The sequence below is a fragment of the Urocitellus parryii genome, chromosome 13 (assembly GCF_045843805.1).
Source record: "Urocitellus parryii isolate mUroPar1 chromosome 13, mUroPar1.hap1, whole genome shotgun sequence".
Classification (NCBI taxonomy): domain Eukaryota; kingdom Metazoa; phylum Chordata; class Mammalia; order Rodentia; family Sciuridae; genus Urocitellus; species Urocitellus parryii.
The window spans coordinates 20,230,716-20,246,703 of record NC_135543.1 but is presented as its reverse complement, the minus strand read 5'-3'; the positions used below and the strand labels follow the sequence as shown (position 1 = coordinate 20,246,703).

At 33.5% G+C, this 15,988-nt stretch overlaps 1 protein-coding gene across 1 annotated transcript; it reads right to left on the bottom strand.

Moving 5' to 3' along the window:
* Window positions 1-218: 218 nt before the first annotated feature.
* On the bottom strand, window positions 219-15,191 carry Stard6 (StAR related lipid transfer domain containing 6). Its single transcript, XM_026409969.2, has 6 exons — window positions 15,102-15,191; window positions 14,907-14,956; window positions 9,849-9,975; window positions 7,609-7,726; window positions 5,133-5,226; window positions 219-417 (listed from the first exon to the last, which is right to left on the bottom strand). The coding sequence occupies exons 1-6, from the start codon at window positions 15,189-15,191 to the stop codon at window positions 219-221; spliced, it is 678 nt and encodes a 225-aa protein (XP_026265754.1).
* Window positions 15,192-15,988: the final 797 nt, after the last annotated feature.

Sequence of the window (15,988 nt, the reverse complement as noted above, 5' to 3'; positions counted from 1 at the left end):
GGACATGTCAAAGCCGCAGGATATGAGGTACTCTAATGCCATTTGCTGAAAGGCTACCTGTACTCCATTGAATTGCCTTTGATCTTTTGTCAACATCAAATACGATTTAATACACTTAGGAGGATAGTATATTTTTACCTATTCCAATGTTCTTTCCTTCACCATACTTACTAACAGTTTGTATGGTCTTAAATCTCTGATTTAATAGCAGAAAGGCCTTATTTCTTCTTTTGGAATGATGAATGACCATTATGATGTCCACGTCCTGATGGGGCTTTGTGTGACTTTATTCCATCTTTTGCATTGAGGACGAAGCTTACCAAGTTAGAAGGCATGGCCTTTTCAATTATTGATGGGGACAGTTTTCCTCTCATGTCAGTTTGGACAAACATCACTAGTTTGGAATATGCTGGGTTTCTGTAAGCAAAGGAAAAGTTAAGATAAATAATTTATAGATTTATCTACTGAATTTGCCAGTTTATGGAAAGCAGGATTCTTGTCTTATTCACCATGGATTCCTTTCATAGTGCTTATGATAGGCTAGTTACTGAAAGAAGTGGCGGGAGTGGGGGGTGGGGTGGAGGGGATGATAGAGTGATTTGTAGTCATATTCTTTTTTTTAAATATTGTTTTAGTTGTAGATGGACACAATACCTTTATTTTATGTGGTGCTGAGAATCAAACCCAGTGCCTTACACGTGCAAGGCATGCACTCTACCACTGAGCCATAACCCCAGCCCCTATAGTTACATTCTTATAAATAAAAATTTTACTTAAAAATATTAAGTACTTAGAAAATATATTAAAATCTTCAACAGAATATATATTAAAATCTTTAGCTTTAGGCATCTTTTCCTTTTTGTCATTTTATTGACTTTTAAAAATAATATGCACATAATTTAAAAATTATATGCATTTGTCAAATGTGTATATATATATATATATATATATATATACAGTTTTTTTAAAAAAATGAGACATATTTATTTTTCTGCAACTAGTTTTATTTTCTTCTTAATAGAATATAGTGCATTTTCATCTGCATTTTTACTTATAGATCTGTTTAATTTTTTCCTATGGCCATCTATAATATTTTATACTCAGTACTCCTTTTATAGACTATCATTTAGGTTTTTTCTTACTTTTTCTACTATAAATAAAACTGCAACAAAACATCTTTGTGATGTATCCAGTCACACTTTTATTAGTACTTAGAATATCTGGGTTGATCATTTAACATTTGGATGAGCTATTTTCAAATTGCCCTCTAAGAAGACTAGTATTTATAATTGTTTGTTTTGTTTGTGGTGCTGGACGTTGAACCCAGGGCCTTATACGTATCAAGCAAGTGAATGATCACTGAGTTTACACCCCAGCCTTTTTCATTTTTATTTTGAGATAAGGTCTCCCTAAATTGCTCAAGTTGACCTTGAACTTGCAACCTCCCATTCTCAGGGTCCTGAGGAGCAAGGGTTACAGGCATGAGTCACCATGTTAGGCAGAGCACTAGTATTTTATATTCAACCCTGAGATCTTCAAACTGGGGTATGAGAATTTGAATACTTTTTTTTTTTTTTTTGCACTTGAGATTGAACTGAAGGGTGCTTAACTCCTGAGTCACATCAAATTTAGAATTTTGATTTTTAGTTTTTAGTTTAAGACAGGGTCTTGCTAAGTTGTTTAGGGCCTCACTAAATTGCTGAGGCTGGACTCAAAACATGTGATCCTCCTGCCTCAGTCTCCTGAGTTGCTGTGATTATAGGCATGTGCCACCACATCCAGCTTGACTACGTTTAAGGGAATAAAATTTCAAATTTTTAACTTAATTTGATCTCAGAATATGTCTTTGATGGAGATGTGGGCTTGTTGTTTCCCATGACCTGTTTAAAATAACTCTTTCCTTGCTTTACAGAACAAAGGCTTGTTTGTCATCCACATTGAAAAGTCCTGGATAGTCCCCTAGTACTTTATTGTGGCATGTGAACGTCTTCAGGGTGCTAATGAAAAATTAATTTATTGGAAGTGAGTTGAGAAAGTGAATGACTAATGATTGGATAATAAATATTTTCTAATATCCTCATTAAAAATATTTTTGACAGGTATATGATTCATGATATAGGATCCAGAAGGATTTCAAGGCATAGAATGTAATTTATATTCTTTTCATCTTAACCTATTTATTTATGTAAATAAAGTTTCTCATTTCTAAACCAGGCACAGTGGGGCATGCCTGTAATTCCAGTTACCTGGGAGGCTGAGACAGAAGAATCACAAGTTGGAGACCAGCCTGGACCTGCAAAGCCCTGTCTCAAAAAAATAAAAAAAGGCCTGGGAAAGTAGCTCTGTGGTAAAGTGCCCCTGGATTCAATCTCCAGTACCAGAGCAAGGGGTAGGGGAAAGGGGTTTCTTAATTCTCAGTTTTTTATTTATAAAATGAAAGTAAGAATAGACTTGGTATTGAAAGTTGCCTCACTTATTAGTAATATCCATTCACAGTTAAACAAAATGAGGTAGCAGAAGTCTGTCTTAGTTTGAAACTGAGCTTTACTATTATCCATGTGTAACCTTGAGAAAGTTAATCTCTGGGTTTCCACTTTAGTTTCTATGAACTGGGCATAGGAATATGACATATTTCTGTGGACACTTTGAGGATAGAAAAGAGTCAATGTGGGGCTGGGTTTGTGGCTCAGAGGTACAACGTTCATCTAGCATGTGTGAAACACTGGGTTCAATCCTCAGCACCACATAAAAATAAAATAAAAGTATTGTGTACACCTACAACTAAAAGACAAATATGAAAAAAGTGTCAATGTATGCAAATTGTTTATAACAATGCCTGGAAATAGTGCAAAGTTTTTTTAATAAAAAAACTGTTTCCATAGAAGTTTACTTTATGCTTAGTAAGCGTATGACAAAAGTTATAATTAGAATTTTGATTAATGTGTAATAATAACAACTTAAAAAAGAAGGCATTTTTAAAAAAACTTATGTATACTATGTTCACAGAAATAAAAACAAATTAAAAAACTTAAATCTATGTATTTTTGTAGAAAATTATGATAGGGTGATTAAAAAAGAATTCAAAGCCTAAAATCTATTCCATTAGGATGTGATTATGTGAGGGGAAGAATTTAATTTAAATTGAGGTTAAAGAGGACATAAAATTTCTGACTGCTATAGGTTGCATTTGTGATGGATAAGGGAATGGTAGGTTTCAAGTTGTTATGGTATTTAGAATCCATAAGATACATTTTTAAGGGAGTTATACCCTTTTCATAAATTTAGTCCTATGAAGAAATTGAATGTGAACTTTAAAACATGCAAGGGGGAATACAGTTTTATAAAATTCTTTTGGGCAATATGAAGACTGCTGCGTTAACCAATGTGTGAGTGTCCGTTTTCTCAAACTCTTCTCTATTCAGAGCTTAGACTATTTTTTACAATGCCTGAAATGGCTCGATTGCCAAGTACTTACTAGCAGTTTGTATGGCGCTCAAAACTCTATCTGAATTTACTGTGGATTCATACACATAAGGAAGCATTTCCAGTATTTACTAGCAAGTAATTTACTGCTGATGATATGTTTTACAAGTGACCTGCATGCCTTGTTCACAAATGTAGGCTGACCAAAATACTGGGCTTCATAGAAAGAGAAAGTAAAAAAAGAATCTTTTAAAAAAATCTTAATTAAAAAAAAGAATCAGTATCTTTCCCTGAATCTGTGAATGAGACTGTATATATCCTACTCCAGCAGGATGGGAGGCCAAGTTCCCACCCAGAGCTTTGGCCCCATGGTTTCTGCAGTGGAAAGTTAAGAGTGACAAGGTGCAAGAAGGGTGCTTGCCTGTGAAGCACACTTTAGAATGTATAATTTCCCAAATAAAATCCCTGCTGATAACAGATTAACTCACTGATTTAAAGTAATACTCTTTGTTTTGTTCTCTCCTGCTATGGTGAATAAAATCTGGGCCATACATTTAAAACAAATGAGGGAAAGAGCACACATGATTTTTATTGTCATTTATACCAATGATTTTGTCAATTATTGTTAAAAAGTAGTTTTTTAGTTCTCCAATTCAGTACAGGAAACACTGAGGATCATAGGTCTAACAATTCGTTTTATTTTAGCTTTTATTGTATGAATACAAAGTTTTACACTTATTTTTATGTGACAATACCTTCTACTTAATAAGAAATCATTAGGCATAAATTAAAGCTTAAGGAATTTGTGAAATGATATATGTTAAAATACAGTTCATGTTTTATATTACCTCTTTATCCCTAGGCTGGCCACCGGTCAGCAGTAACCTATCTCTGATTTCTCCAGCTTTTCCCTTATCTGAAGGTACCTATTTGGATGTCTCATTGTATAGGTTGTCTGCTGGAGCAAGGCAGTCCATTTGAAAAAATTCCTTTAAGATAAAGCAATCATTGCTGGTAAATTTCAGGGGAATTTATTTCTAATTCACAAGACTCCCTAATAATTTATAGAAGTGAGTAATGGAGAAATGGAGAACATCAGGGAAAGTTTAACCACAGGGGAATGTTTGTATGTATTTGACTAATCCCATAAACCTCAACTTATATTTTACAGCAAATTGCCCATTCTGATCATACTTCAGATGAAAATAAGGTTTAGAAAAGTTGTTTTAGGCTGTTGGAATTTTTTTTTCAAATTTGTGTATGTGACTGCAATAGGAGCATAGGACTGTAGAGGAAGCAGATACTTAGACTTCATATTAATCCTCACTGATGTTAGATCCAGGTTCCCACCCAGAAATAAGCAATTTCAGAACCATTATAATTGTCATTAAAATTGTAAATTGTAGAAAAAAAGTTATTTTAAAAATGGCACTTAGGGATAGTTTTTTTAAACAAATATTTTTTTTAGTTGTAGGTGAACACAATACCTTCATTTTATTATTTTTATGCGGTGCTAAGGATCAAACCCAGTACCTCACAGGAGCTAAGTGAGCGCTCTACCACTGAGCTACAACCCCAGCCCCAACAATCCCCTGCCCCCAACAGAATATGCTGGCACATGTTTCTACTGATGAACAGGAATACTGAACTAAATCACAAGTTGAACTAAAAAAAAACTGCTAAAATACGTAAATGCAAGTAACACTTACTCTTTCAGAGGTGAACATACATAGCCACAAGGATGGTTATAACCTCGGACATAATTTGAAGATGGAGGATATTCTGGGAAATCCACACTTTTAGCTAAGAGATTAAAAAAATATTAAAATTAAACATAATTCACAAAGATAAAAACTATTGCCAGAAGCATATTTTAGAAATATAACACTTATTTTAATTTAGTTATCAATTATTAACATTAGCATTAATTTTATAGGCATATACATTTGCAATAGTATTTCTAAACATGCTGTTATCTTTTTGTTTTTAATTTTTAATTTTTTTAATTATAGATGAACAAAATATCTTTATTTTGTTTTTATTTTTATGTGGTGCTAAGGATTGAACCCAGCGTCTTACATGTGGGAGGAAAGTGCTCTCCCCACTGAGCCACAACCCCAGATCCCTGCTATTATCTTTATTACTTTTAACAGTTCTTCTTATATAAAAATTACTTTCTGATATTTGAAGCAAAAGAAGAAATAGCAAAAAGACCATTAATGTCATGGTTTGAATTATTTTTTGTTAATTAAAAAAATAAAATGTTTAAAGTGACTAGTTTAAAAATGCTCTCTTTTGCTAATTCCCTATAGCTAACTGCAAAGTATAAAGATTAGTAGAATTTGTTCTAGTAATTATACAGAAAAGTATCTAAATTGTATGTAAATGCAGACAGAAGTGATTTAATTATGATTTACTTTATGGCTATATATACTCTTTCTAAAATCTTTTTTAAAAAAATATGTTTATTTGGGGGCTGGGGTTTTGGGTCAGCGGTAGAGCGCTTGTCTAGCACATGTGAGGCACTGGGTTCGATCCTCAGCACCACATAAAAATAAATAAAATAAAGGCATTGTGTCCAACTACAACTAAAAAAAAATTTTTAAATATATGTTTATTCTACACAACTAAATCCTGTTCTTGTCAGAGGTGGTTAATTTTATTATGTGATTTGAACATAAGCAATCTGTTATATGGGAAATACAATCTGAAACAGGTTTAAAAGCCTATATGGTTGAATGAATTTTCCATTTTTTGTATAATTATCTTAACAGAGACTATTACATTGGCCTAATGGTACTTACAGAAGTAACAGTAAAATATTTTTCTCTATTTAAAATATGAAGATTATATTTGTATTTAGTTTTCAAAGAAATAAGTCTACAAACAGGCATGCATGTGTTTTTTATGAGGTACACAGTATGGTAGTCAGCACTTATTTTGGAAAATCAGACCAGAGGTTTTTATTTCTGGTTCAGCTGCTTATTAGTATGCAACTTAATTTCCTAACTGCTTAACTTCTGTGAACTTCAGTTTTGTCAATAATGAAAATGCATGCAAAATATTTAGCTCAAAGCAAGGTTCAGAGTAAGATAAATAAACACTAAGAAAATAACCCACAAGTATTCATCAAAAATTCATTCAATAGAAACTTCTTATAGCAAATTCAGAAGTGATTTCTGCACTAAATGACTGATTACCTTTAGTTGTTGGTTTTACCCTCTGTGCTTTTAAAAGTTTCTATCTGATCACTAACAGAAATGGTCTGATATCTAAATATAGAAAATAACAGATTCAGACAAGACAGCATTTTTATTGTAGGTAATTGATACATTTTATGTTCTGTCATTTCAAAAATGAGACAAAAATATGATAAACATCAGCTCTTAGTGGCCTGCTGCAAAACAGAACAAAATGGGTTTGAGTGACAGCAATCATACTGGGCAGAGTAACTGAAACTTTGTTGGGAAATGCTAATTAAACATAATTGTCTCTATCCCCACAGTAGAGGAAACTATTCAGAAAAGAATGGTAAAATTAAATCAATTACAAAGAAAACCAGGGATCTTTGCCACTATTCTCCCAAAGTCTCTCCACCATAAGTTATTAATGTCTACCACAACTTGGTATGTTTTGAGTCAATAATGCAAGCAAGGAAATGGTTACACATTCACATTTTACAGAATGACATATTTGCAAAGGAGATACTAAGCATATATCAAGGTCTTCAGTTTTTAAAAGAAATTAAAGCACATTTATGTAATGACCCATCTAGTGGAAATTTCTTCAATAGTTACTTCAATCAGTTACTATATATGGCCATTCTAAGAAATTGAAGTATAAAATTATATATCCAAAAATTAATTTTGCTTCTATGATTTAAAAAATGTATATCTTGAAGTTTTAGTCTATAGGCACCTCTATCTATGAAGTCCTACAGGGTTTATGCTGTAAAAGTCCAGGAGATGATATAATCATTGACTATTATATACATGACACCTCCTAAGCTGGGTGAAATGTATGATTTATCTACTTGATACATGTATGTATTTGTCCTACTGAGTAAATAAAAAATTAAAGGAAATAGCTGAAAATAAGAGTTTCTTCCTAACTGCAAATTAAAGGGAAAAGTTTTATTAATGACTCATTGTAATTCCAAGATGTGAGCAAAACATTTCAACTTACAACTGATAATGTTCATATTCCCTTCGCAGCGCTTGATGTATACTAAGTCGATAAAGTCTCGGGGGGAAATGGAGCCCATGGCAAAACTTTGTGTTATGGTATGACATATAAATGTGTCCTGCAACAAATCAAATCACAAAGATTGCAAACATTATTTAATATTTACCATTTGTATTGTTCCCCAAGGAACTGTATTGCACACGTTGCATCTCTATTTGGAAAAAGCAAGGCTTTGCAGTTTTCAGATCATTATCATCAAATCAGCTTGCATTTTCAGTGTTGAAGGGGCATGAGATTTACAATAATGAGTGTAGAAGATTCAGGGAGTACTTAAGATTGTCTACTCTTTCAATTTTTAGATGCAGAAATTGTAGCCTAGCAGATTAAACCATATACAGGATAAGAGACAATTGTAGAATTAGAATCCAGGTTTTCTGATTCCTAGTTTGGTATTATTTTTACTACTCTATATTGGTCAGGTAATATAGCAATTTATATTTACCAACCCATGCTATAAGGCCTAAAATTAGAGACCAATATCATGAACCACCTTGACATCTGGGGAAACTGGGAAGGTCCTGAATGGCATCACTGCAAGTTCCTCCCTTACTCTGTTCCTGCAGGTAAGCACCCCAGCCAAATACCCCTCCTTAAAGGACCAGCAGTTACCACTTATTCCTGTTTAGAGCATTTAACTTCCCTGCTGGCCCATAGAATTATTCAATTATTCAATCATAGCTTCCTGCAGGAACTTCACCTCATCCTCCTCACACTACAAAGCCTGCCTCCCACAGCCTCTATTTAAAGCTGTTCCCATGTTGCCCTGAGTGGCATTGTGTGTCTTCTTCTTGGTCTGTGATTAATGATTAATAAACCACTATCTATATCATTTGTTCAGTGTCAGGAAATATATATGTTTGGCCATCCCCATAGCCTTAGAGGTAGAATTCCTCCCTACCCAGGAAGTGACTAGCAGACTATTAAAACACTCATGGAAAGGATAACTAGAATTACTTATAGGAAGGTAAATTAATTTTGTTTGTGGTGTGATATTATTTATGACACTATGGAATACTGACTAGAGTGGGCATGGAATTTGGAATTAGGAAACCAATTGCAAATCCAGTAACCTTGGGCAAATCACATAATCAATCTTTCTGTTTTCAAGCTTTTTTTTTTTTTTTTTTTTTTTGGTACCAGGGATTGAACCCAGGGTCACTAAGCCATTGAGTCACATCCTCAGCCCTTTTCTCTTCTATTATTATTATTATTATTTTATGTTGCTGGGGATTGAACCAGGGCCTTGTGCATGCGAGGCAAGTACTCTACCAACTGAGTATATCCCAAGCCCCCAAACAAGATTCTTAAGAGGGAAAAAAACAAACAGTAACATAAATGGAGAATAAATTTTAATATATCACAGTAAGAATTGTTTTTCATTTTGGGTGCTTACTTTTATAGCAGTTTTAATGAGTGAGAGATCTGTCGTGTGCTGCATGAATGTTAAGAGTCCTCTACATTGCTTGTCTCCCCTTGTTTCTAGCTGTTTACCATGTATCATTCTTTCTCTGTCATCCCCTCCTGATCTTTTTCACTCTATTTTCACCTTCCTGATCTTTTCTTCCATCCCCTTTTAAACTACTCACCTCTCACGTTCACTCTTCCTCTCACCTGTCTTCAACTTTCTACTGTGATCACCTATGTTTTTCTGTTCTTTTTATTATCCCTCTTCATATCTATTTAACTAAGATAATGTATTTGAAAGTATTTCTAAACTGCAGCCTTTTATGTAATGATACTTCTTTGCTTTATATTTTATCTTTAGTCCTCAGTGCCATATGCTGTTTGTTTGGAAGTCCTAATAGCAGGTATCTGCATTGTTCCTGTTTTGTAATGTAATATTACTAAAATATGTCTTGATTTCCATGCAGGAATGCTTAATTTTTGTTTTCTATGTCATGGAGGTAAATCCCCGAGAGTTCAGATCCCTAATAACAAAAGGTACAAGAGACTTTGCCAGATTAAAAATGTGATATGTATTTACAAACAGAATGATGTTAATTGTAATTAAACTCTTGATTAATAAGGAGAAAAGTTTTAAGAATTTTATAAAAACTTTCACTCATTTGAATCTATAAATACTAAATGTCTACATACATTGTTTCAATAAACAAATCAGTAAGATATAAAACTAAAGATGCATTGACACAGAAAAGTCTAATATTAAAAAAATAAATTACCGAATCAATCCTGTGTATCATATTGTATACTTTCAATGCTTTATCCCATGCAACCCTGTTTCCAGGTTGGTAGAGAAAATCAGATAGTTTAAATGTTGATTCTGGAATTATCCCTTCAACACGATATCTATAGTTAACAAGATAAAGAAAATTTAACTTAAGTTTAAGCTGAAAATAAGCTGCTATCAAATTTGAAGACAGGCAAATTTAAGGAATAAAAAACCTGAAGGTAATATACGTTGAGTATTACCTTATCTGAAATACTTGCAACTAAGATTTTGGATTTTTTTCAGATTTTGGAGTACCTGCATATACATAATAAGATATCTTGGGGGAAACCTAGTTGAAACACAGAATTCATTTACATTTCATATATACCTTATACACATACTCCTGAAGGTGATTTGTGTGTGTGTGTTGTTACTGGGGATTAAACCTAAGGCCTCACACATGTTAGTAAGTGCCCCACCACAAAGCTGCATCCCCTGCCCTTTTTATTTTATTTTGACATAAGGCCTCACTAAGTTGCCTAGGCTGGCTTTGAACTTGGAGCTTCCTGCCTCAGTCTTCCAAGTCACTAGGATCACAGGTGTTGAATATAATGTAACACAATATTTTGAATAATTTTGTGAATGAACAAAGCTTCATGGTATGAAGTTACCCACTCATGGTATCATGTTTTGTGCTCATGAAGTTTTACATTTGGAATATTTCAGGTTTCAGCCTTGAATTACAAATTTTCAACTTGTGTCAGCAATTTAGTACACTAACATCCAACTGGAAGTAGCAATGCTTATTTAAACGTGTACTGCAATAATTGTATTTCCAAGTTAATTTTTCTACTAATTTTGTTTGCAATATTTTAATGATTATCTTTTTTAAAGGGTTGCTTTTATTTATGGTTTTCTGAAGTCTTTCCACTAACATTTACCTGCTGTTTTTATCATAAGCCAATGATCATTGATGAGAAATTTGTGTGGTTTGTAACTCACGGCTCTGATTTTTATTATTTATTTATTAATTTTGGTACTGGGGATTGAACCCAGGGGCCCACTGAATCACTGAGCCACACATCCCCAGCCCTTTTAAAATATTTTATTTAGAGACAGGGCCTTGGTGAGTTGCTGAAGCTGGCTTTGAACTCAGGATCCTCCTGCTTCTGCATCACAAGCCACTGGGATCACAGGCAGGCGCCATTGCATCTGGAGTCCTGACATTTAAGAACGTAATATGGTCTAGAGCAGGGTCAGTAGGCTCTTCAGTAGAGGTCTGGATGGTAAATAATGAGCTTTGCAGGTCACATTCAACTAGTGTAGAGGTAAAGTGTAGTGTAGAGGTAAAGCATCCATAGATAACATAATGAATGGATATGGCTGTGCTTTAATTAAGCTTCATAGATTTTGAGTTTTGAATTTCATTAATTTTCACATGTAAGGAAACATTCTTGTTTTGATTTTGTTTCATCCATGTGAAAAATATAAAAGCCATTCTTAGTTTTAAGGCTGTGCAGAAATAGGCAGCATTCCAGATGTATTCTACTTGCAGTTGTTTGTCAACCACTGGCCTAAAGGAACTAATACTGTTCTGAGAGTAAATTCAAGCTTACCATCAACAACATGGGAAAATAAACCTTCATGTATGTTTGGCTGTATACCAATGAAATTAAGACAGTGTGAAAAAACTGAATTCAAGCTCAATATTAACAGAAGATTGACAGATGAAAATAAAGTCAGAACAGTGTGGGTCACACTTTCTCCCTTTGTCTTTCTTTTCAAAGCAAGGGAATAAGTTTAAGAAAAATCAAACTTCTAAACTTTTAAAAATTTAAATTTCTTCAGGAAGTGAGGTAAAAAATAATACTATTACTATAGAAAATAGTTGTTATATTTGTAAAACATGATTACTCTGAGCCTTTGCTTTTATACTTTGGTAAGCAAGGAATTCATTAGACTACTTCTCTGTATGTGAATTTTTCTCTAAAATTTTAGTTGAAGCCAGGCTTGGTGGCATAGGCCTGAAATCCCAGAGAATTAGATGCTGAGGCAGAAGGATTGCAAGTTTGAGGCCAGCCTGGGCAATTTAGTGAGACTCTGTCTTAAAGAAAAAGAAAAGAAAAAAGCCAGGCATGGTAGCATATGCCTGTAATCCCAGTGGCTGGGGAGGGTAAGGCAGGAAGACCACAAGTTCAAAGCCAACCTCAGCAATTTGGCAAGAGTGTAATAAGCAATTTAATAAGACCATGTCTTAAAATAAAAATAAAAAAAGTGCTGGGGATGGGACAACACAGTGGTTAAGTGCCCCTGGGTTTAATCCCTAGTACCAAAAAATAAAAAAATAAATAAAAAGGCTGGGGATGAAGTTCACTGGTAGAGTTCCCCTAGATTCAATCCCCATAAAATAAAATAAAATAAATAAAAATTGTTGGTTTCTAATTTTTTCTGTGAGCTATTCTCAAATTCCTTCATGTAAATGTTCCTTCCTTCAGATCAACAAAGTTTTTTTATTTTTGAAAAAGTATGAATTAATGTTAAGTAGGTGTCTTACTTTAAGACTTCTTTAAATCTTAAAAGAGTGAATCTCCAAGAAGAGACTGTATGGAGTGTTTTGAAAATTTATTTGACCCTGCAAATCATTTTTACCCTGCAGTGCATTTTGACAGTTTACATTTCTCCCAGAACTCTAGTTTGGCAAACCATATTGGACAACAGTATATATATCATAGGTATATAATGTTTATGTCTGGTTACTCATTCTAAATTCAAATGTACATGTTTCTTACTTTGATTATTTGCAGTTCTTTTAAACTGTGAAGATGTGAAGCAATGGAAAAATGTAAGTTCCCCTTGATTGGTGGTAGTCTCATTTTCTTGCTCTCCTCTGGGTAATGTAAACTTTCAAATGAGGCATAAAACCTGGCCAATATGCCCAACTTGATTTTCTTTGTTAGCACCTAAATATATGCCATAACTAATAAAAAAAAAATATATATATATATATATATATATATCAACAAGTATAAACTGCACCAATCATACTCTTTCTGGACACAACCATAGAAAATTTAGAAGAATCAGTGGGCTGTGATTGAAAAACGTGCATGCAAAATTAAGTTTCATGTACTTTTTATTAATTTTAGTTTTGAAATATAATTAAAGAAGGGTTTGACAAATCCACTGTGCAGTAAGCAGCCTCTAACCGCCCCCCCCCCAATAAACCCCACCTCCTGATATTGACACCCTGAGTAATCCCCTCCATTTTGAGTCAGGACTGTATGTGGTAATTCACTTAATATTGCAAATGTGATGGGATGTAACTTCTAAGATTAGGTTGTGGATTAAGTTGGCTTTTATCTTGTTTGCTCTTTCTATTTCTTGCTCTCTCCTAGATCCCTCACTCTGAGGTAAGTAACCTGTCATGTCTTTTTTTTTTTTAAGTTGTTGATGGATATTTATTTATTTATATGTGATACTGAGAATCAAACCCAGTGTCTCACACATGCTAGGCAAGTGCTCTACCACTGAGCCTCAGCCACAGCCCAACCTGTCATATCTTAATAGTTCTATGGAGAGGCCCAGAGATCAAATAACAAAGAAGGTTCTAGCCAAGAACCATCAAGGAACTGAGGCCCTCAGTCTAACAAGCCCATAAGGAACTGAATTTGTGATACTATGTGAATGAGCTTGAAAATAGAGCTTCCCTTAACTGAACCTTCAAGTGAGCCCTAGGCCCCAGCTGACATCTTAGGGACACTTTTGAGAAACTCTCTGATATAGAGGAATCAGGCTAAGCTGTGCCTGGAAAAATATCTAAGATACTAAATTATAGTGTAATTTGTGCATCAATATATAACTGGTAAAAAATGCACATAAATTCCATTCAAAATGTGAGTATAAAAAGTTCTAATTGTTTAGTTTTGCAACAGTAAAATATCTCTGATAAAAAGTTTCAATAAAGCTTTGAAACAGTCTAAGGGAGGCTATTTGACAGGATCTAGGCATTATATATAGGACCTTGTTTAAATAAATACTCCAGACATATTTGTAGACTAAATGAACAACTTTCAAGGTTTCTTTGATGCATAGGTTTCTGCCTACATTGGTTTTGTCTGAAAGGTAATAAAAAGTCACATGATCCAAAATTTATTTCCTTGGAGGGTCTAGACTTGACTGTACTCATTCCTTGCATCATTGTTTCTAAAAGTGCCACTTTAGTCACTAATTATTTAGATAACAGGAAGGCAGTATTTTTCTCATAACTGTTAAAAATGAATGGGAAAAATCATACCAGCTTTGTCCAATAGTAGAAAATTAGATGTACAAGATACATTTTAGTAAGCAGTTCAAAGGAGTGGATTCTAAATGAAAAGGAATTCAATAAAATTTGGTCTTCTCAACAATACATGATGATCTTAAGAAACTGATGTGATATCATAAGCAATAAGTGAATAACTCTAAAGAAGTTAGAAAATGTCAGCACAATTTCCCTTAATGTGCTTGCATATGAAGTAGTAGGATCCTCAAATAATTCCTTAAAAGCAACCTCTAGAAAAAAAATTGCATGTATCGGCAAGAGAAATAAAATGAGGAAGAAAACTACTTTTTATGGTTCATTTAAAAGGAAAGGTGAAGAGTTTAGAAGACCATAAAATACTACTGCTAGCTAAAAAATACCAATGTGCTTTTATAGCAATTATTTCTTGAAGTGCAAATTTCCTATATTCATGAATTATTCACTAGAAGGGATTTTTTTTTTTTTGGTGGTACTAGGAACTGAACACAAGGCCTTGTACATGCCAGGCAAGTGCTTGACCGCTGAGCTACACACCCAGTTCAAAATTATTTATTTATGTTTTTGTGTGATTATCTTCAGGTGTAAAGATAAAGATGAGATGGTATGTAATTGGTTTATTATATTAATACTACATTTCAGCCTATTGACTAAATAATGTTTCTTGATTATTATCATATAATGTTGTAGTTAATGAAGCAGAATTAAGTTCCAGATAAAATAATGTCATTGAATTTAAAAAAATGAATGCAAATAGGAGCGTGTACTCACAGATTTCCGAGGAATTTTCTAGATGCCTTACTGGAAACAGTTATCTTTTTCTCAAAGGGGAATAAAAATCCAGAAATAAATTGTCAATTATAGAAAAAAAATATTTTTCTGCTTCATAAAAGAAAAATATATAAAAATATTTTTATAGTAAATTCTCAAAAAACAAATTCTTGAAATATATTTAACTTTTCTTACTGAAATTTTAACCACTTTCCAGCCGGATGTATCTTGATTGTAACTTAAAACTTCTTGAGCAGTTTGTTGGGCAATTGCCTTATAGTCCATCTATCTGTAAAGTTTTAGAAACAAATGATTGATAAGAATATAATCATATGAAAACTTTGTTTTCTCTTGTTAAGACAGGATCTCACCAAGTTGCTCAGGTTGGTCTTCAACTCATGGGCTCAAGAGATCCCCCTTCCTTACCTCCCAAGTAGCAGAACTACAGGTGTGTATACCTAGCTCACATACAAACTTTTAAAGTGCTACATTCTGGGGGCTGGGGTTGTGGCTCAGAGGTATAGCGCTCGCCTAGCATGTGTGAGGCACTAGGTTCAATCCTCAGCACCACATAAAAATAAATAAAGATATGTGTCCACTTCTGCCTAAATAAAAAAAATTAAAAAATGCTACATTCCATTTTAATATAATTTCTATAATACCTGTCACCTAGCAATGCAACATAATTACTTGTTGATTGCATGCATGGGTGAATCCTTTTCTCTTTTATAATCTTTCAAATGAGAATCTGTGGTAATAGTAGGAAAAGCCAAACTTTTGCAAACACACACACCTGAATTAAATCTTGTTTCTGCCACTTATTTTGTAAAGCATGTTACTTAATATTTGTTTTTTAAATTTTCCTCTTGGTGTAAAATTGAGATAATACCTATTCTGTAGAATTAACATAAGGATTAGATGAGATTGTATTTCAGTGTCTGTTATATAAGAGTCATTCAATAAATCATTATTATTTCTAACACTGTTGTTCATGTGCTCTTGGGAATTGACTTTTTAAAAATGAGTGACAGTAACACTAGATGATCTGATCCTTTGTTTTCTGTTCACTTAGCTACAAACAT